The sequence below is a fragment of the Anneissia japonica genome, unplaced genomic scaffold, assembly GCF_011630105.1.
Source record: "Anneissia japonica isolate Jap-2015-1 unplaced genomic scaffold, ASM1163010v1 scaffold287835_len3118868_cov185, whole genome shotgun sequence".
NCBI classification, from domain to species: domain Eukaryota; kingdom Metazoa; phylum Echinodermata; class Crinoidea; order Comatulida; family Comatulidae; genus Anneissia; species Anneissia japonica.
In genome coordinates this window covers 422,594-445,903 of record NW_022737223.1, presented here as the reverse complement: position 1 = coordinate 445,903, position 23,310 = coordinate 422,594, and the positions used below count along the sequence as shown (strand labels likewise).

Genomic DNA, 23,310 nt, shown 5'->3' with positions numbered 1-23,310 from the left:
ACAAACTGTCCAATCATAATTGTTTGCAAATACTGTAGCCTTGACACTCATCAGTTATTTTTTTTAATTGTAGCTGACCCCTTTATTTGCTACCATCTCATATGAAGAAATTATAATTATCAATTATATTATGAAATTTACTTGGGTGTAAAATCCTATCATTTAATAAACTGTTCAATCATAATTGTTTGCAAATAACCTTGACAGCACAGACATCAGTGATTTTTTTAAATGGTAGCTGACACCTTTATCTGCTACTATACCATATGAAATTTACTTGGGTGTAAAATCATTTAATAAACTGTTCAATCATAAATTGTTTGCAAATAACCTTGACAGTCATCAGTTTTTTTTAATGATAGCTTACATCTCCCTTAATTAAAAAATTATACCTTATAGCATAAGCTGCAAATTTAGAGGGCACTCAAATCATTCAAACCAACCTGCATATTTACCGTATATTAAGAAAATCAGGGGAAGATTTTGACCACCCCCCACCCCCTTTCCACTTTCAAGAAGAAAAAAGAAGTTATTGAGCGCCCGGAAAACCTCAAAGTATTTCCGCGGGCGTCTAGGAAATCAGTGGCGGCTCTAGGATTTATTTTCTGGGGGAGTGGGGAGGGGGAGGGTGGGCTAAGCTGTCCGAGGGGCTTGAGCTTGTATGCATGAGGAGGGGAGGGTTGGGGGCGAATGAGATTTTTTTTAAATAGGGAACACTGGATGGCCGGAAATGGCACTCTACGACTGTGAAAGACATGTTTTGGATTGGTGTGGACCTATTTTTTTTTCCGACTGCACGACGAGCTCGGCCGGTTGGGGAAGGGAGGGGGCTTAAACCCGCCACTGTAGCAAAAAACAATTTCTCCGGGACGCCTCCGGATCCCCTATTTCAGTGTTGCCTCTCGATCGCCTCCTCCTGGAGATGAACATAAGATATTAATACAGTAGGCCTACATCTTGTTTTTTTTTTTTTTTTTTTTTTTTAACAATGTATGAGTTTCCCTAATTTATGATGATGCTATGATGTTTGAAAATCATTCAGACAGAAGACTTGAAGAAAAAACAATTTCATTCTCATTCAGCAATATTGCTTTACTGATTGTTGCCATTTTTTTTTTTGCATTTCATATAACATAAATCATAGCATGCAGAAACACAATTAACTAACTGAAAATTTTACAACACAAAAATTCTCTGTGGCTTCAGGGGTTTTGCTGACTTCCACCGGGGCCGATCTCCTGGACCCCCGCCCAGAGAACCCATTGAACCTGGCTACGGGCCTGGAGTGGGAGATGTATGTCAGCAAATGGAAAGAATTGAAAGCATTCGTCTGAGTATTGAAAAATTGTTTTATCATTCCTTTCAACTAGAATTGTTGCAAACTTGTTTTGTGCATTTTTTTTTAATGAGTTATGGTTGATCTTGATCAACCATATTTATAAACCCGACGGGAACCAACATTTAAAACAAAGGCATTTTTATAAACTGTGGTGGCGTCCTACTTTAAAAATAAATCGGGTGTTTTCACTTTTTTCCAGAACGTTTAAAAATTACACTTTCAAACTGATTTTAAGTGTATTGTCTATTTTTAAATGCGTTTGACAAGTACTAGTAGCTTTTGGTATGTATAGAAATAAGAATGTTATTTGCCAGAAACTGTGTTAGCCTCAGCGTAAGAAGCTAGGCTAGGCTAGGCTGCTACTTTACTGTAACTAGGAGGAGGCCTAGACTAGAGCCTAGCCTAGCCCCCCCCCCCCCTATAGGCCTACCTACTACCATTACTAGGATAGTACTAGGCTAGGACTAGGCCACGGAGTTATTATTTTGAGAAAATAATCATAACTCCATGGGTAGGCCTAGCTGAGCTAGGCGGAGATCCATTTAGATTTTAGGTTGCTTTCTGGTCAAAACGGCAATTTGAATAAACCAAAACTTTTGCGGCAAAATAGGCCTAGGCCCCTACCTAGGCCTAAGTAAAAACGGCAATGACCAAATTGGCAATAAACCAAAACGGCAACACTTTTTGACCAGAACGGCAATACACCAAAAACAGCAATAAGTCAGAACAGCAAGACCAAAATGGCAGTAAACCAAAACGGCAACCAATTAATTATAAACATGAAAGTATACACGATAAAATATGGTAAATATGAGGCTAAATTGTCATAGCAATAACAATATAACACTACAAATTCAATAATAAAAAGATTGGGGAGCACAATATACAGTAAAAGTAAACATTTAAATATTAGTAAAACTTTAAAATGCAGACAAAAACATTAAAATCAAAATTTTGTAAAAATTTCACTTAAACCTACTGTACATTATTTTGTGTATATATATATATATATTCATATATATTTATATAGCGCCTTTCTTTGCAGATACGAAGCGCTTCTGTCCCTGGTCATTGGATCCACATGCTTAAGTCCGGGAGATCTCCCAGCTTAAGTGTTGCTGCTGTATTCAGCGCAGGAGCAAGCAACCCCACCAGGTACCCATTTATACTCCTGGGTGGAGAGAAGCAATGCAGATGAAGTGTCTTGCTCAAGGACACAAGCGAAATGCACAGCAAGGGATTGAAACCCCGACCTCAAGGTTGGGAAACCAAACCTTTCATGCTGCGCCAAACTGCTTCTACAAATATCTCAATATGATTTCACCAACAGTGTGTCTCATTTAGTGGTGAGACCTCTTACATACATTAGGACCATTATCTGTACTCTTTTACTTTAATTTGATTTTCATTTTGGCCTAGGCTATATTTTTAAAGTTTGACTTGACTCTAAATAAATAAATTAACATATTAATATTTTTGGGCGATCAATTTTTTCTTTCTTTTTTTATTTTCTTTTACTTTCCAAAAGCGGGGCCGGGGAATCTGCCCTGGGTCAGAAGAATATCCAGTGATTAAATTATTAGGCCTGCCCAGGCCTACCTTCATTTAAATACAGTAGTATATATTATATCTAATCAATTTATGATTGTTCATGTGTATGATTATCCAGCTTTATGGCTTGTTTTCACCAGGACTCACATTGTCAATATTAACATCCATGGATCAAGAATTCAATGCCATTGGAAATAAAATGCCGCATGATAATGGAAATAAAATGGATATGGAAGAGAACTCTGAAGTTAAAGTTGAAATACGTAAGTTGTATTAAAATTAATCATCGGTCTTGAAAACTAGCTTTAAAAAATTTTTAATGTGAGAAAATTCAGTGACAGCTAGTACTAAGAAAATCTTAGTTAAAAAAAAAAGTTAATACAAAAATTATTAACTATATATCAAGCCTGTTATGTACAGTACCCAGTGGCGGATCCAGGGGGTTAAGGGGTTCAGATGAACCCCCTCTGTGAAGAAACATAACAAAATACTACTGGGTCCTGGCTTACAAAAGGCATGCTAACCAACCTAGGCATAGTTTGGCAGGTCAGACAAACTAGGCCTAGCCCAACTAGTCTTCAATTAAATAAATTATACACACTGTTTTTGGTTCGATGTCTTAATAATTTATGTACGAAGCCTATCGGTTCATCAATCCATGGAAGAAAGACTACATATCTAACTACTCAATATTGTTGGAATATAATAATATTGCCTATGTCTTTGTTTTTTTTTTCTCTATGTATGGGCCTAAAGAATGAGATAAAATTACCTGACATTTTTCAAGAGCGGGAAAACCCTTGAGTTTTGAAGAACTTAAAGGTCATTAAATGACTCCTTAGAAGTCGGGAAAGCTCATTTCCTGTCATCTAGGAATCAAAATTATTCCCCTTTCTTTTTTAGGGTTTTTTTTGGAACCCCCCTCTTTCAAATCATGGATCCGCCCCTACAGTACCTGTTAAAATATTTTCAATATTTGTATTAACATAAAATTTATTACTACTGTATATTAATTAATATACTGTACATAATAAGTTCACAAATATCAGAGAATTTTTTTATTCACTTTATATCAGACCATTTCTATTTGGTGCATTTTTAATTCAAAATCAATCTACAGTTCAATTCAGTGAATTTACTGAATAAAATTATTTATATTCTATATTATTTTTTAGGGGAGTGTGATGATTATGACAGCTTTGAACAACAAACAGAAGACGAAGAGACTTTGAGAAATATTCCAACAGACGATATGAATGAATGCAGTCAGACTAAAGATCAATGTGATGACGAGAGTGTAGATTCAGAGCAAAATATGGTACCACATCAAGGAGAGATGAAATATAAATGCGAACACTGTGGAGTGAAGTTCGAGTTGAGTGCTTTGAAAAAACATATGGGATTACATATAGAAGCCCAACAATTTCAATGCGAACAGTGCGGAATGATATTCAATCACAGAAATGATTTGACAGCACATTTGGCAAAACATAAACAAGAGGCGGGCTATGAATGCGAAGATTGTGGACGGAAATTCAAAGACATATTTCAGTTGGAAGCTCATTTGAGAACTCATGCAGGAGATGCGCCATTTGATTGTGAACCTTATGTAAATAGATTAATTCAAAGTAGTAATGTAAAAACCTATAGGAAGATTCTTCCAAAAGGGCCGCCTCCTCCTGAATGCCAACCTTATGGGAAGATAGAAAAAGTACAATTTCAGTGCGAACAATGCGGAAAGGTGTTGAATCAAAGGAGTGATTTAAAGAGGCATATGAGGATTCACACAGGCGAGACACCGTACGAATGTAAACTGTGCGGAAAGAAATTCAACGTTAATAGTAATTTAAAGGTACACATGCGTATACATACCGGAGAAACATCGTGCGAATGTGAACATTGTGGAAAGAAGTTTAACCAAAAAAGCAATTTGAAGGTGCATTTGAGAACTCACACTGGAGAAACGCCATATGGTTGCGAATATTGTGGAAAGAAGTTTAATAAAAGTGGCAGTTTGGAAGCGCACGTGAGGCTTCACACGGGAGATACACCGTACGAATGTGAAGATTGCGGGAAGAAATTTAACCGAAGTGGTAGTTTGAAAGCACATATGAAGATACACACAGGTGAGAAACCGTTCGAATGCGAAGATTGTGGAAAGAAATTCAACCATAGCTGCCACTTAAAAACACATTTGCGGATACACACGGGAGAAACACCCTTTCAATGTGAACATTGCGGAAAGAAGTTTATTCATAACAGCGGTTTAAAAACACATTTGAGGATCCACACGGGAGAAAAACCAAATGAACGTTATGGCAAGGCAGAGAAGGTACAATTGCAATGTGAATATTGTGGAAAGGAATTTAATAACAGTAGCGACCTGAGAAGACACTTAAGGATACATACTGGAGAGACGCCGTACGAATGTGAACATTGTGGAAAGAAATTCAATGTTAATAGTAATTTAAAAGTTCATATGAGAATTCATACGGGAGAGACGCCATATCAGTGCGAGTACTGCGGACAGAAGTTCAACGTTAAAAGCAGTTTGAAAGTACATTTGATGAAACACACTGGACTTAAAGAAACAGTAGATCAAAAACTAGATGGTAAACAGGACGGTGAGCAAGACACTGAAAAAGATGGTGCACAAGATTGTGAACAAGATATTACAAATCCATCGTAATTAATATTTTGTGTGAAGTTAAAAAACAAATGAATATTTATTTTAGTTAATTTTTTTTTTTTAAGAATGTTTAAAATATTTATTTGTTGCAGTCCACTTAGATGCTTTTTAAGTGGGTATGAGTTAAAATATCAGCTAATTTGTTGTTACGATAATATTTATAACAAATTCCTTAACAAAGTTTGTTCAGAGGCAGCTAATTCAACTCTCAATTTGCTCTAATCCAAATGTATTCAAGCCATAGGGCAGGTGCTATAAATGTAGAATTGTAGAAATTGTTTCTTTTCAAATTCATGTGAGAACATTGGTTTAAAAGTGTATGTTGCCTGGTTTGAAACCTGCCTACGCCTGCCTTCGCTTATGTCCTTGGTTAAGATCAGGCCTGTATCCCAAGGGGGACAGGGGGTGTGATGGGTTCATATCCAATTTACTTTCCCTACCCCAATCCAAAATTGTTTATTTTCTGTATTAATGATATTAAAATGGAATAATAAATCATTAGGCCAGTGTTTGGGCATAGAAATTGCTGTAAAACATTAAACAAAAGTTTAAGCTACAATCCAACAAGCTCTACCCCCAGTTTGTCCATCTTTGCACATCCCCACACACCCCAGTGGCAATTCTGGATGCAGCCCTGAGTTAAATACTACCTTGTCCTTCAGATGGGATGGTAAGCAGTTGGTTCTATTTATATAATAGCTCTGTACATGAAAAAAATACTCTTTTGGAAAGACTTCAGATTGTCTCCAAGTGTGCTGACAAAATTACCATGTCTATGTATATTTGTATGTGATGTTTGTGATAGTGAAAGAGATTTCAGCTAATATTTGCTATATTATATTAAAATAGTAATATAGTATTTGCTATATAATATGTAAGCTTTTGCCCATGTGGCAAAATTTTATAAATCAAATACTTATAGAAATGTTTAATCATGTTTAAAGATATACAGAGGAGAGGCAATATTGTAAAGATATTTAAGGTAAAATAAACTCAGAATTTAATGTTTTGAAAAAAATGTAACTATAGTTACACCTTACAAACACATCTGAATTATTTTTTAACATTTTTAAAATAAAACGTTTTAATAGTTACAGTTTACATACACACCCGAATTATTTTTTAACATTTTTAAAATAAAACATTTTTAAATGCCAAGATGTGTTCACAGAGGACCCCACAAGGAGACTGGTTTTTTTACAGCATGAATTGGGCCATCCTGGTACTCATTATAAATAAATATATGAAGTACCTCAACTGTATACGACAGTAAACAAAAATTAATAGACAGAGTTTTTGTACCATACTGTATATTTAATGTATGCACAATACTGGTGGTTATGGTGCTTGACCTTCAGTACCAGAATTTGGGGTTCAAGTCATGGAAATTCAAAGATAGCTACTTCTTCTAGTTCACTTCTCTAATGCCTTCTACATTATCCATTTCAGCAGAAAACTTAGAGTGGCGCTTGTTACAAATTATTATTTGCTAAAATAGTACCATCATGAGCATCATCAATATAGAGTCTATTATTATTCCATGCAAGCATGGGTTACACTGTACAGGGAAGTGTAAAATATTTATTTTTAATATTTTTTTTAATTTTTTTATTTTTATTTATTTATTTATTTTTTTTATTTTTACATCTCCCTGGACTGTACTTGTAATAGCAGCTCTCCATTCTGCACGATTCTGTGCAAGCTATTTACCATGTATTTACTTAATTATTAGTACTGATACATCAATTATTTAAAACCATTTCCATCATACAAAACATCATAGTATGGTACTATATGTACTCTCACATTGTTTATTCAAAATAGAATGTCATGTAGGGGGCTATCTCTAATACCACAACTTATTTAAGAGTGACGGTTTTTAGGGGAAAAAAAGAAGACATTCGGTGTTGTGAGTGCGAGAGGAGCTACTTATACGATCATAATGTACCGCACTTTACGTTATAGTGAAGCTTAGGTTTTTAGAAATTAAAAAAAAATGTTATTCTTGGACTCGGACCGAGGTTCTAGTCGGTCCCTTGGTTTGGACCTCGTCGGACATGTCAGGCCCCTTGTCGCCAAATTTCTAAAGCCACCGCTGGCCCCTCCATGACCATGGGGTTTGAAGGCAAGCATCATAACCACTAAAGCCTGTTTCCACTAGGCAAAATTATTCACGCGAATCAAATGCGTCGGTTCGGTTCCTGAGCTCTGATTGGTTACGCACAAAGTAGAAACAGTTCAAACTAAAAATCTAATAGAAATGTGAATGCGCATACGCATGAATGACGCTTTCGTTTTGCGCTAATAAATTCATCTAGTGGAAAACCGGACTTAAAACCACTACATTTATATGTTTCTAGAATATCACATATATTAAAGTTGAGTCCAATAAGTTGCTTGTTTTTTGGATGAATGAGAATGAAAAAAAATATAATTTGTTTGCTTGATCAAATAAAATTAATGACAACACTTAGTCAGTAACTATGTTCATAAAATATATTAATATTATTGCATGCAGACTGTATTTCTGGATATTCAATTGCCGTTGTTGTGGTAGAATAAAAGCGAATGTTGTATAGGTTTAACCAGTATTTTTTAACAATGTTTGAAGGTAGATGGAGGACAGCACTCTATAATATTCTACCCTTTTATTCAAGTTGAGCGCCCTCTATCCTGTGATTGAAATTTCAGCCTGTAGAGAGACACCCTCATTTAGACCTACCAAAACGACCGGTAATATTATTGTACATCTGTGAAAGTTGGTCTAAAAGTGTTGGTTATTTGAATATAAATGTGAAATGCACATTATATATTAACATAGCCTATTGATAGCATGGTAATTTTAAAATGAAATTTGTGTCTGCATAATAAGCTCTTGATATTAATCAACTATAATAATACTTAATTTATATAATGTGTGTGCTTTTTGGGATAAAGCGCTATAAAAATGCTGCATTTATTGCTCCATTTGTATAGCGCTTAATGCCAGCAGTGCCTCTAAGCGCTTCACATCGTTGTACCTCATTGAATGATATTAAAATTCGGTTGATTAACAGATAAGTAGAAGTATCAGAATTATTATTATCAGTCCTGTTTTCTACACAGCAAGTATATTACTGACCTGACTCAGAAAAGGACAGAGTCTGGGAGGGGTTGGAGAATGAGAGGATGTGAGGATACAAGAAGATATTTAATTGATGAAGCCCTAGATTTACCCCCCCCCCCCCGGGAATGAAAAACAAAAAGAAATTATTAATCGCTCAAAACGCCTCAGAAGTTATTTTCGGACGCCTAGAACAAAAGTCCCTGGAGACTAGACCCCTATATGGTATTATTGTCTCTCGATCAAATGCCACCTCTCCATTTCAGACACCTTTGGATCCGCCCCTGGAAGCAGTTGATGAAGTACGACCTATTTTGATCGACGCCCGACCACGCCCACTTTTCTCTCTTCGGAGACATCTACCCTCTCGTCGGGAGACATACTCCCCCTCCCCCGTAGACCAAATCCTGGTGCTACCCTAGCGCAAAAAAGTGTTTTCTATGGTCGATGGTCGTATATATTTATATAGCGCCTTTCCACAGAAAACCGTCTCAAGGCACTTTTGAAGCCACATGAAACAAAGACAAAAGAACGCGAAGGTGGGGGAAATGTGTACCCCCGATTTTGACATCGTCGCCATCACTACGTGTACACGCAGGTACCTCGGCGTCAGAGATTCAATAAATAAATCATCAGGCCTCAATCCAGCATTGTCCATCTTTTTCTGTCCACTTGGAAAATAAGGAAAGGAAGACAAAAAAAAAAAAACCAACAAAAAATCGGAGAGATGACACCATGGGAACAACAAATAAAATTCAAACTGGGCAAGAGCAATGGGCAGAAAAGTTTATTAATTGGATTCAATTATAAATAAACCACCTGGCAACGCGGATTATCCAAAATGGCGGCCTCCTTAACGTCAAATGTGAAATTATGTACAGAAGAAACCCCTGCATTTAAAGATAAATTTAATCAGCTCTGCAAGTTGTATGTTTTCTATATTATTTTAAAATATAAAATTTTTTTTAAAGATGTGTTCATATTTGCTTGTTTGTAGTTATTTACTTGCCTTCAACATCAAACGAATTTGTTAGGTCGGCAGCAGACCAGAGAGAGAGAGAGAGCACACACCACAGTCCAGACTAGGCCTAGGCCCACACCTGACTCGAGTATTAAACCTACCCTAGACCTAGTCTTAGCCTAGGGTTTAGAGGCTGTCTGGATGATTGGCTTGTAATTTGAAGCGAATTTCTTATTAAAGTGTGATTGGATGTTATTGTATACATATGGATTGGATTAATACTAAATACTAAATTAAGATAATCCAGTATTATTGATATTATTTTATTAGGCCTATACTTACTAGCCTAGCCTCAACAATAACATGCAATCAGAATTAGGAATTTGTTTAAGATTGGTGACAAGCGATTGCCATAATTACAATTGTGTATGATATTTAACTTTGTATATTACAGATGCTTAAAAGAAACAGCAAAATATGTCTGCCCCCGATGCAATGTGAGATACTGTTCTTTGGATTGTTACAAAAGTTCGGTAAGAAGAAAGGAATAAACAAAGCATTACTATTAGGAAATATTTTTGTTTTTATTATTTTTGATATTTGAACCATATTTATAAAATTGTAGTCTTTCCAGCTCAACTCAGAAAGTCTGCTCATATGGGGCTTAGGGATTGCATCTTCTATTTACTTTTGTCTTACAGAAATTGAGCCTAGTACAGTAGTACGTCTGTACCAGGGAATGCAGGACAATCCACTTTACCACAAATGTACAGCTTAGAACAGTTGAGCTTCTGTATAGTTTGAACTAGTTTAATAGTTTTAACCCCCCCCCCTTTTTTCGGACATCTCTGGATCAGCCAGTTAACTGTATGACATACCTGCCAACCCTACCGATTTAGGCGGTAGGCTACCGATTTTCTCACTTTTCTACCGCCTACCGAATTACGAGGCTGTTCCTACCGATTTTTAAAAATTGAAAATCAACATTATTTTATGCTAAGTTCTCAATCAAAATAATCTCGTTCGCCGTCAGAATGGTAAACAAACAGCACTACCAGGACTGCAGACCACAGTTGTATTAAGTAATCGAGGAAAGATCAGTTTCATGGCATGCTTTGTGTGTGAGTTGCAGGACAGACTTTAAAACTTAGTGTGTTGACTTTTTTTAATGTATGAGTTTGACCAACTGAACATTTCCATCTTTCCATTTTTTGTAACTCTAAAATCGATTATCTAAACCCTTAAATTTACTGAACTGTTATAGCTGCGCCCCCTGGAACCCCCATTGTTGGGAGGGGGACACCCCCTCCAAAACCCCCCCCCCGCCTCGGGCTTCGCACTCGGATGGCGCTATGCGCCATTTTCTCAATAACTTCCTACCTCTTTTCTTCTTTTAAATGTTGGCAGGTATGGTATGACCATTGCAATATATAATAATATTAACAATAATATCCACTTTACCCTTTCTTAAGCTCATTACTGTATACCTAATTAAGTTTATGCCATTATTTTTCTTTTTTTTCAGTTGCATGCTGATTGCTCAGAATCTTTTTACAAGGAAAGTGTGATGGATGAGATGAAGAAAACAAAGAAAAGGTATAAAATCGACCGGATCTGTCATAAGAGACACAAAGCATTTTGTTAGGAACCACTTACTGCTTTAAAAAAGCATTTTTTCAGTCTTGAGAGTACCAATTTTGTCTGACCTCGAGGTCCTATTTAAAAAATTTGCTTGCAACCATAGTCAGTGGTGGATCCAGATTTTTTGTGTCAGGTTGGCAAAAGTGGCAGTCAAGGACCTATGGCCTGAATGGGACAGAATGTATGTATGGCTAGAGAATAAAGTTTTGTAGGTGTTTGCTTGCCAATTGTAGGGATGCAGGGGGCTCTGGCCCTTGGAAACTTTGGAGTGTTAGCCATTTTAATCTCTTTGGTTCTTTAATCTAACACTTGGTTATTAATCTTGAGCGCCCCTTTTGCCACACTCCTGGATCCACCGCTGATGGTGGGTCTGAGGTGGGTACGGACTCATAAAATTTGGACCCCTTGTCGCGGAGTCTCTGTTGCCGCCATTGGTGATATATTCCTTATTGTTTGCAGCCCTGAAGAGAGACAGCAAGTGATGGATATGCTGAGGCGTTTAGAGGAAGAAGACCAACAATATCAACTAGATAGCAATGAAGACAGTCTGTCTCTTATACACCTATGCGCCTGTCTCTTATACACATCTAGATGTGTATAAGAGACAGATATATAGGTCTAAACAAATATTTTTTATTATTTTGAAATGGGTTACTCTGCAAATCAATAATAAACTTTAATAATAAATAAATAATAATTTAATTATAGTGAGCACAAATTAGCATTATTTTTTCAAAATTTTACAGAGAAAGATTCTGATCGTGTTTGGGAACAACTGACACAAGAAGAAAAAGAAGGATTTGAAAGGTTATTGAAAAATGACAAACTTGGGGGTATCATGGAAATGTGGGTACCTTGGTGGGTGCATCATGTAAGTTCTTAGACTTAAATAATATCAAAACTATAATTCAGTTATTTTAATTTTTGTGATCGTACCTCCTAACTTGTATTGAGAAATGTTGTACATGTATTGTATTGTTGATGTACTTTTTTTATCATTAAAATATAGTGAGCAGCTTAGCTCAGTCGGCTAATCTGGTGCCTCTCCTTGTGTTTCAGCTAGAGGGCTGAAATACAAGTTACATAGCGCACCGTCTTTCGGATGAGACGTTTAAGCCGTTGGTCCTGTGTGCATTTATGGCCCATGTGCACGTTAAAGAACACAGTACACTCTTCGAAAAAGAGTAGGGCATTGTCTCCCGGTGTACTGTCCAATCACCACCAGAAGGACCCCACTGGAAATAAGTCTTCTTCTAGACTTTCATGGGCTATCCTTGGTGTTTACACCGAATAAATCCAATCCAATACAGGTAAGAGTAAAAGTATGAGAGTGCAGTTTTGAGGCACCTTGAGGTCCGTATTCTCAAAAGTTTCTCACCTCAGCCCTACAATGGTGTGGAGCTGAGCTGCTGTGCATTCTCAAGCACTCCCTACCACCAAATCATGCATCTACCCCAGCAATATAAAACCTGATAAGAAATTTGTACAATTTTTTTTTCTAGAGCAAATCACTTGTAGAAGAGGTCAGTGAAAGGTCAGAGAAAAGTCATCAAGTTACCATGACTACTGACATGCCAGAAATTTTGCCAAATATCGCACCTTTTAATCAGTTACTGAAGACCGGCAGTCCATCTCCAGTAATTTGTTTCAACTGTGTACATATTCTGTATCCTCTTGTAACTATGTTTATTTGGCATTTTTGCTTTCCAAAACTTCATTTCTTGATTAAATTTGCATTATTAATATTTTAGGACATCAGTTGCGATAGTAACATTTCAAAAGATGGTAATTTTTAGGGGCAAACACAATGGGGAGCCCAGTTTGCCAAGGTCCCCTTGAATTTTTGAAAATGTAAGAAACAAATGGGGAAAAATTAAGTTACATTCAAATTAAAGAGGCATTTCCAGGCCATTTAGAGGTGGCATAGCCATCAAATTTTGTACCTCAACCATGGTGGGGCTGATGTGGTTTGAACTTCCAATTTATAGAAGTTCCTCCCTGGGTCCCTACTATTTCAAATTCCATTCATCCTGTTGCATGATGAAATGTGAAAATCCTGAATTCCATGTTTTTGATTGGTTTAAGCATTAACTGTTTTGGGTAATGTATATGCTAAGTTAAGAGTGGGGCAATTAGGCAGGGCAGAGCAACTGTTATCAACAGGACCAAGGCAGTGGCCTAACACCTATGCGCTCTCGTGCGGCAGTCCACAGGGATCCCGACCCTTAGGGGTCCCCCGAGGGGCTCTAACCAAAGGGTCCTTGATCTAGCACCCTGACCCAAAAGGACTTTGTTGATAAATAACAGCATAATGCGTCTCTGACATCGACTATATATCATATTATATCCAGTGACGAATTTAAGGGCCCCTAAATTTTTTAATTTTAAGTCTGTGAGTGCCATTTCCAGACATTTAGGGGTGCTATAATCATAAATTTTCTTACCTCAGCCCCAACCATGGTAGGACTGAAGTTGTGATAACCCTTCATCAGTTAAAGTCTCTCCCTGGGCCCTATTACATATTCCTGGATTTGCCACTCATATCATTTATTTGTCATTAAAAACATTTAGACAAACATACAGTAAGTAAAAAATGAGCACATTTAAAATCCCACAATGAAATTGGCGACCATGACCCAAAAGACCCCCACTCTCAGAAAGCCACAGGGCCCCCGGCCTCATCGTTACACCACTGGACCAAGGCGAAATGGCGTGGGTGAAATGGGATAGAGAGATGGGAAAAATTTGGAACTGTTACAATATTCTTGAAGATTACTTTTAGACTGAAATATTTTGTGTGGGATATTGATATCTTCCTTATCTAACAAATGTTACCAGTTATTGTTATGTTTATACAGTCAGATTCTACAATGGACAACACCATGACCTTCCACTACAGTCTGCCCAGGTATAGTATTACATTTTTACTAGGTAGTTCCATTGAATTTTTAATACTGTATTAGTAAAAATGATTGACAAATTATTCAGTAATAGTATGTATGTGCTAGTAGTGTACAAGTCTCTCTTTCTCTGTGTAGAGTAAATTTTTGTTATTTATAATTCTGGCGGAATTGGGCACCAACTAGCCTAACATTTATGTTTTTTCCAGTTGCTATAACTCACAAATATGAAACTCATATTTATCTTGAATTTCAGAGTTTTCTTCAAATGTGCGGTGTTTTCAGTGAAAACAGATCTTACGACACAGTCAGCGATGCTATACATAGTGCCATGGCAACAGTCACCAAGGTGAATCTGTAATTGAGAATTTATTCTAGGCTTCAGTAAGGAATAAGGATTTGTATAGACACCAATTACTGCAGCATACTACAGTATTACTTTTCACCATATTATTTTCTTGATTTCCGTTATGTGGAAGCCATGTGCCACAGCAGTAACGCTGCAAGTTTAGGCCCATGTATTAATAATGATGATGATAATTATATGTTAGACTCATATAGTGCATCATACCAACAATGCCTCTATGTGCTTCTGGTTCTTGGGCAACATTCTTTGTCTATTGTTGCCTCTCTTCACCCAGGAGTATAAATGGGTACCTGGTACCCATGATTTTAAAAGAAATGTTTATTACTGACTGACTCGGAATTACTCCCTAAGAATAGAAAGCTTTGCAACTTCAGTACATCCATGTAATATATTATACATTTTTACCAGGCCCCAGCTGAGCTGAGCAGCAACATGCCTCCATCAAGCATAGTAGAGGATGTTCTTCATCTGTTGACTGGGCCAGCCAAACCCCATGATACAACCTACATTCAGGCTGCCTTCTCAGATCTACACACACTATTCTACCAAGCAAGAAAATGCTCCAAGAAAGGTCAGGGATCATTATTTATAATATCTTTTTTCTGAAGAGCTTGAATTGATATTGAACCTAAAGGGAATGAATAAGTTGTGAATTATTATTTTCATTTCATGTTAATTTGATTTACATTAACACATAGGTATACTTTGGGACCAAAAAAAGAGTTCCTTTAATATGGGTGTGCCCTGAATAGGAGTTGGCTGTAGTGTTAAAAGATATACTTTTCCTCGTTTTGTGGCCAAAAAATTTTGTGGCCAAAAAAGTGTCTTCTTAATGGGGGTGTCTACTGTATTTCCTATTAATTTATATAATGCTGGAGTGGTTAGCGATACAGTGATTTTGGACCATACTCAGGTTCATTTCTTTTGAAATTATTAAATAATAGTTTTATTTTAATATCTTTTCAGCCATGAAATCATCTAATAAATCGTCTCAAAAAATTCAGGGATATGTGAAAATGTATTTTCAATGTCAGAAAAAACTTGAATTTTATTTGTCTTGGTTAATGCAGTATGGAGACAAGTTGTCTGGAGTGAGGAGTCTAGTCCATGTAGAGCATTGTAAGTATATATTTTGCACAATTTAAAATATTTTACTGTTTAGGTATTTGCAGAGTTTTTTAATGTATACTGTAAATGCTTGAATAAGCGCTGCACGGCTGTGGCGTTTAATCGAGAGTATATATTACCCTGGTGTATGAAATTTTCAGCGTTAAAATACATCAATAACACAATGAAGAGACAATCATTTCTTTATTAACTTTTATTTACGATGATGTAGGACCTATGATAGGCCTAATAAACTACGGGAATATGTGAGATAGGTAACATGGAAACAGGCATGGAAAGCGCCATGCCAATATTTTATAAGCGCCGCTTTGAAGCCTCCAAAAATGTTAAAAGCGTTGCAGCGCTTTATTCGAGCATTTATGGTATTGTTTTATTGGTTTTCATGTTTATACACATCCTGTTTTGATACATATTTATGTCAGCATACTATGTTTTAATTACAGGTGATATACAGAGTGAAGAGGAAAAGCAGGAGGGATTGAAGAACAAAGTAAAAGACAACCTCAAGAAATTAAGGCAGCCAGCAACTAAACACAAACTAATAGAAGAATTATGATACATTATGTATAAAAAAAATTTTGGTAAACAAAATGGAAGTAATAACATACAAACTTGGCCTCATCAACATGTTGCTGTTGCCACTAAGTGGTTGATCTGGAAGGGACTGAATTGTCATTTAATATTTTATGAGAAAAATCTACTTTTTCTCTGAATGGAGATTTTAGTCATTCAATGTTTTATGAAATATATCTACCCTTTTTTTTCTAAATAAAACAGTCCAGTCTCTAACCAAATAAAAGGATTGTATTTGGTTGATCTCCATATCTTATCCTAGGCACCGTGCAATGAAAAAAGAAAGGGTGGAAAGATAATACACCGTGGAACTAATTTCCATTATGACAAAATGGGGGGTAACCAATGTTACACGATACAAAATCCACCAATCAAATGACAGTGATATATTTAGGTGTGCTATAATACTCCCTGAGCCTTGTGTTCCGTCAGTGAATGACATGGGTATTGCAGTTGGATGTGGAATAATTTACTTTAGTTTCCAAAATGGCAGCCATACCCAACCAACAAGCTTTCAAAGTCGTTGATCTACTATTGGTTTCCTGATCTGGGCATCTACTGCACTTCAAGTGAGTTGTTTTAGTTATACTAGCTATCACATTTTATAAATTGACATCTGAAAAATTTGGATATTACTTATTGGGTAGAATGTAAAACTGTTAAATTGTGAATGATCATATATATTTATTTCATGTCTAACATGCCTGAAATACATTTAAAAATAATGAATTGCCAAATATGCATATTCAGTAAGTGATTAACTTTCCACGAGGCTACAAGTTACCAGCATCTTTTAAACGAGCAATTAATTTATATTTTTGAGGTATTTTTCTTGACAGTATAGAGTAGTTGAATTCTGGCAAAAAATATTTATGTACAAACAAAAACAACTATATATTCAGAAGATATTTATTTAAATCTGCAATCTGATGCGGTATGTACATAGGAAACAATGTCTCTAGTCTTCATTACAACACAAATTTTGTTTTTCTGAATCTTTCTACACTCAGTAAATGCAAATCATTCACACAACAGGTAGACCTAGATTAGTTCACGGTAAATGGTATCTCAATGCTGATTACAGTCGGTCTTGTTCCTTTTCAGATTATATTTCCAACATTTTAAATAACATGCAACGTTGCCTGCTTCCATCATTTATAATTTCAAAATCTCAAAATCTCTTTCTTTGTGTTGTTTTATCGATCCACTTCTCCAAATACAATATCTTGTGTACCTATGGGGACAAAACGTTTGTTTTTTATTACTGTATATACTTTAGCCTTCCCACAGATGCTAAAGCTATGTAATATTCTCCATCCAAAAAAAGATAACCATGCTGGTTTTTTTTCCGGACAGTATGATGCAAACAGCACAACTTTGTTAAAATTGTTTGTGCATAATCTGGTACCACCGCATTGCTGAACTTTTCACAGACCACGCCATTTAGCTATGGGCTCAAAAGTTAAGTCAACATTCAAAAAGTTTTATGATTTGATCAAGTGGACGCTTCGTCTTTGTCACAGAAACTTACCAATGATTGCGACTACATCAGCCAGCATGTGGCCCTTTGACATCTTGTGTAATGCGGCTAAATGAGCAAATCCAGGAGCCTTGATCTTGCAACGGTATGGCCTACTGGAGCCATCAGACACCAGATAAACTCCAAATTCACCCTGTAAAATGTAGTCATAATTTTTACTTAACCATTTTTATTTAAGGAATCATTATAAGAAGCTTTAAATGAAGAGGCTGATATGGGGGCTCAATAATTAAGTTAGGGGAACACTAGCTTACAAAATAAGGTGATAGGTAATTTTTGTGCTTCAAACATTTTCAATTGGAAGGGGGGGGGGGGGGAAGAAGAACCAGGGATGCATGCTTTTTTTTAGGGCCTGCACCCCTACACATGCCACTGCAGCTAAGGCAAGTTCTAGCCAAGTTAAAGGAGCATGGTGAGGCATCACTAAGAAAAGAGAAAAAAAGACAGGCATCATAGAAAAGACCAATTAACTATTTTTTTGATATTATGCTTTGCAAAGACCCTGTATTGCTCTAATGCTAATCATAGACAGAATGTAATTTGTGGTAATTTGTACTTGCTGTGTGTTGAAGTAGCTATCATGGATTGTTTACCTTGGGAGCTTCTATTGCAGTGTATGTTGCCCCTGGGGGGACTTGGTAACCTTCTGTGTACAATTTGAAATGGTGGATGAGGGCTTCCATAGACTCCTATTGTAAAACAAAAATGAAATTAATATATTTATATTAACAAAATAATCATTTATAAAATAAACTTCACATCATTTTTTTTCTTTTTTGAATATGATGTAGCGAATAATCAAGTTGCTGTTATTAATTGACTGGAACAGTCGAAGCAGGGTCACCAATGAGCAGGTTAACAGCTTGACCCCCCCCCCCCGCCATTACTTCTTGGTGAAGAGAGGCAAACATAAGTAAAGTGTCTTGCCCAAGGACAAAAGCAATGCGACGAGCGTCGGTCTCCCGATCACATCATTTTTACTATTATACGTAATTTTGTTTTTGGCATCATTTACTTACTCTCACTACTATCAAAATCATTATAGTTTCACCGTCAGCTATAACCTGTATTATCATCGACACCATCTATATCTTATCTAGATGACCATGGAAATCATCTTCACCATCTATATTGCCATTATAATCCTGATCATGATCACAATGGAAATCATTATTTTTTCATTTTTGAATTTATATCAATCATCCCAGAATATATTGTTTATTATTATTAGAATGATTATTGGTGTTTTGCCATATTTATCAATACTAACCTTCATCTCTGCTCTCTTTGGTGGTGATACCTTGTTATCATCTACCTTAATCTCTCCCTCAGGCATCTTGTTGAGTGCCTGCAGGCAAATACGAAGACTTTGCCTCATCTCCTCCACACGAATCAAGTATCTATACGCACATTGAAAAAAAAAAAGTCACTATGTGATATGCACCACTTTGAAATAAAAATACCAAAAAATTGCAGTACTGTATTTCCTCCAATTTATGTAAAATTATGTGGTGCAGCTTACTTATGTTTGCCTCTATAAATGGGTAGTACCTGGTAGGATGATGTGGCATTGCAAGTATTAGCATTTAATTGCACGCACGACTAGGATGAGATTGCACTTTGCACTGGTTTGGTTATGGACCCGATGAAGAGGGGTAATAATATCAACATCGCCAACTTCTTGTACCCCTTGGCAAAAAGCGTAGTATAAATCTCTATATTATTACTACTATAATCACATTGTTTAACCAAACTTACAATGATGTTTAGCCAATTTTCTGGTAAAGTCCCCACTGTACTTGTACATTTTCATTCCTCTTAGTGTAACTAATCTGTTATGCCTAGCCTTCTTCCTTTTATCCTTAACCTACCAATCTCCCTACCTGTCATAACTGTCTCCGTTGGTACCAATAGGTACATCAAATTCCACCTGGTCATATGCATCATAGGGCTGTGTCTTGCGCAAATCCCATTTGATACCAGAGCCCCGCAACATGACACCACTAAAAAATTTTAAAATAAGAGTCTTTATAATACTGTTTTTTCTCGGATTTTGAAGTTCATATTCTGATATTTGAAATGTTTTGGACAACAGAATCTATATGTTTTATACGATTATTCATTAACATGATTTCTAAGTTTGTCTACAGCCCACCCCTAACAAGACTACAGGCCACGCCACTCTCTGAGCGCTTCATTTCATGTAGATGAGGATAAATTTTTTACCTGAAGCCATAGTTGAGAGCCTCTTCTGCAGTCACAACTCCAATGCCAATCAGCCTATCTTTCCAGATTCTATTAAAAGTTAGCATCTACCATAAAAAAATAAAAAAAACAGTTTGCACACACTTCGTATAATTTATGTTTGATGGGAACAGTAGTAAGGCACGGAATATCATAGCAATCAAATATTCCAAATAGAATAATTTTGTAGTCTTATAACACTGGAATATTTAATCTCATTAGTCACAGATGAGACTAAAAAAAAAAAATGTATGCCCCCTCAAGATTTTATCCAATAACTTCGGATTACCATTCGCATACTATAGCAACTGAGCAATCATCTTCCTCCTCGGTTGAGTATACTCGCACAATGTGTTTGTACAATACTGATATGTGTCACGGTCAAAAGGGAAAGAAAATTACATAAAATAAATAAAAATAAAATATGAATAAATAAATGCAAGTAAACAAGCATGCAATTGTGAATCAGTAGAGGTTTCGCACGTGAGCAAATGTGTACTAACACAAATTTATCTATCCGTAATAGTTTGTAGCCATGCTGTGCTTTTAGCAATGACAGCAACATTTAAGCGTTGGGCCTTAGGTCTAGACTAGGGCCTAGGCTATTCCGTTTTCTTTTCCCATCATGCTTCTTTGGCATGGCCTAAAGTTTTGGTAAGTAAGGTTTCGGAAATTGGAAGTGGTAGCCAAATAATACTCCTTACCTTGTTGCCCAGAAGAGTTGGTTATTTTGTGACCCAAAAATGCCTGGCTACTATATAAGCTAGGCCTAGCTAGACCTACTAGTAATAGGCTAGGCCTACAGGAAAACCCAGACACCACCAAGCACTGATTTTTTTTTAAACCCCAAAATGATACGCATCCTATCCTAACTTGCTGTTTTCAAAAGTGACAAGAACATTTATTTTTTAACTTAAAACGTAAAATGTGAAAAAAAACAAAGATCGTACTAGAAATCCAAAATTTTCCTACGCATTTTTAAGTGTAGTGAGCGAGATATGCGTGTTCGACCACACGGTTAGCGGATAGCAACCGGCTTATGATGTCACAAATGATGGACGTATAAGTCACACTACTGTATGCGTCGCATGCGAAACCTCCCTATGAGATGTCGGGACAGCACAGTTGTCTGCTGAGACCCTCCACGGCAGTATGCTAGGGTCCAGAGGTTTCCAGCAAGAGCAAGTTTTTCGGCTCTGCTATTATTATCCTTCTCAATTTTAAGGTATGAAAAGCTCACCTCTTCCATTTCATCAATTCGATCAGAAAACTTTGAAAGGAAATCGTATATGTCATCCATCAGGCCAATGGGAAGATCCTGAAGGAAAACAAAATCTATATCATACATTGGCCCTAATATATAAGTAAAAGTGGGATACAAATACAATATCTAATATATGTATGTATTGTTCAAATGTTCATAGTTTTTAAATTTTTTTACACACACAGTCAGTGGAAGGCATTACAAATAACTTTTCAGAGATTAATCTACACACATAAGCTCCTGCATATCATTAACGATTCCTTACTTGTTGTACTCCTCCAGGTCGTACGTAGGCTGCATGCATACGTGCACCGGACACTCGTTCAGAGAATTCAAAAAGCTGCAAGTTGAAAAAAAAGAATATGAATGAACAAGATGGAAATGCCATAAATCTCTAAAATAATACTACAGTGTATATTAAACTTACGTAACTAATGTGGGCACTCGATTGAGTGCATACCTCCTCCACACTGCATTATTATTGTTGCCTTATTTTTTACTCTTTCACTTCAAAATTTAATTACCTCTTCCTTGGACCAATATGTAATGCTACTCTAAAATTTATAATGATCCATTCATTAGTTTTTGCATCATCCAGCAACAACAAATGGTGGTGAATACATAACCTCCATACAAGATACAAACTAGATACTAGGTAAGTGTAGTAGCGACTTTTCTTTTTACCTTTTCTCTTTCCTCAAACATCCAGAAGAACGGGGTCATAGCACCAACATCAAGAGCATGTGTTGTTACTGCCATCATATGATTTGCTAATCTAGTCAACTCCCCAAACAAAACTACATAAATAATAATAATAATTATCATAACTTATGACAAAAAACATGTGACATGCCTTAATATGGTCACGATGGCACAACATCATTTCATTCATTCATTCATCTTTTATTTCGGAATTTCATGTCCATACAAAAGAACAACAGTTAAACCAATACAAACGCATATAAATATAAGACAAAAGTGAAAAATAGACTGCATCAAGAAAAACATCAAGATCACGAAATCATCTTAATGGACGACAGTGTTCCACTTATTATACATTTTAGAATTGGAATTGGTACATAATGATTATATATGGGCATACAACAGTTTTTTTGTAGTCCGGATAGAGCTTACAAATGCTAAAACTCATATTATTGTGGAATTCAGTAATTTTTGGTCACATAAAGGTCCCAACAATATGCACATTCAAAAGTTCACCATATCATTATATCACAATTCAATCCCAATAAAATAAAACTATTTATTTTAGTTTATCCTTATTTACCGCGGATCCATTTGGCTCTTTCGGGAACCTGGATGTTTAGGAGATTTTCAATGGCGAGTGAGTAGCACTGTTCGTTACACATCATGGAGACATAGTCCAACCTATCAAAGTAAGGTAAGGCCTGCAGGTACGTCTTGTATTCCATCAGCTTCTCTGTCCCACGATGCAAAAGGCCAATGTGTGGGTCGGCTCGTAACACAGTCTACATGGAAAATTTAAGCAAAAAATCAAATAGTTATTACACTAGGGAGAAAACTGTGTCAGAAATTTATCAGTTAAGAAAACATGCTGTGTTATTTCTATAATAATTTAAATATGGTTTATAACCAAATAAATTTGATAATTAAAGATGATAAGTAAGCAATAAAGTGTAAGCCAGGAATTGGTTTAAGACAGGGAAACACAAACATTTTTCATCATGGGAAATGTCTAATCAGAAAGGAGGGGTACAAAGGTCAGTCCACACTATAAATATTCATCTATATTTGGGCATGACGGTATATCATAACCATATATGGGCAAATAAGAACTATTTGACACTGAAAACATAATGTGTGGAAAAATTTTATCTTTAATTAAAATTGACAACATATCATTATTAGAAAATATTGCAAAATTTATTAGCTATGCTTATTCAAAAAGAAACATTTATGTGAACCAATTTACATTCTTTTTGAATGTTGACGCAACATGGCGTATCTAGGGGAGAGTGTGGGGCACACACC

The 23,310-nt window shown here is 36.2% G+C and overlaps 3 protein-coding genes across 6 annotated transcripts; 2 read left to right on the top strand and 1 right to left on the bottom strand.

The window, feature by feature from the left end:
* The first annotated feature begins 1,485 nt into the window (after positions 1-1,485).
* On the top strand, positions 1,486-8,645 carry LOC117117180 (zinc finger protein OZF-like). 4 transcript variants are annotated; one of them, XM_033261399.1, is made up of 3 exons: positions 1,486-1,621; positions 3,031-3,153; positions 4,066-8,645. In XM_033261399.1, exons 2-3 carry the CDS (start codon positions 3,057-3,059, stop codon positions 5,577-5,579), a joined length of 1,611 nt encoding a protein of 536 aa, XP_033117290.1. In that variant the 5' UTR covers positions 1,486-1,621; positions 3,031-3,056; the 3' UTR covers positions 5,580-8,645. The 4 variants fall into 4 exon arrangements, with proteins under 4 accessions (XP_033117290.1, XP_033117291.1, XP_033117292.1 ...); XM_033261400.1 differs by lacking the exon at positions 1,486-1,621 and adding an exon at positions 2,429-2,494; XM_033261401.1 differs by lacking the exon at positions 1,486-1,621 and adding an exon at positions 2,544-2,685.
* Positions 8,646-9,461: 816 nt separating this feature from the next.
* LOC117117130 (zinc finger HIT domain-containing protein 2-like) lies at positions 9,462-17,299 on the top strand. The gene is made up of 11 exons (XM_033261338.1): positions 9,462-9,609; positions 10,098-10,176; positions 11,169-11,239; positions 11,744-11,833; positions 11,993-12,155; positions 12,787-12,950; positions 14,123-14,192; positions 14,441-14,533; positions 14,960-15,122; positions 15,518-15,670; positions 16,123-17,299. Exons 1-11 carry the CDS (start codon positions 9,524-9,526, stop codon positions 16,233-16,235), a joined length of 1,245 nt encoding a protein of 414 aa, XP_033117229.1. The 5' UTR covers positions 9,462-9,523; the 3' UTR covers positions 16,236-17,299.
* On the bottom strand, positions 17,144-22,787 carry LOC117117200 (NADH dehydrogenase [ubiquinone] iron-sulfur protein 2, mitochondrial-like; the record flags this gene model as incomplete). The annotated part of the gene is given in 10 exon segments (XM_033261426.1): positions 17,144-17,486; positions 17,784-17,925; positions 18,386-18,481; positions 19,063-19,192; positions 19,676-19,795; positions 20,019-20,104; positions 21,277-21,354; positions 21,566-21,640; positions 21,985-22,097; positions 22,586-22,787. Coding segments are annotated over 10 exon segments (1,080 nt in total), but the record flags the coding sequence as incomplete, so codon positions are not given.
* Between the last annotated feature and the right edge of the window lie 523 nt (positions 22,788-23,310).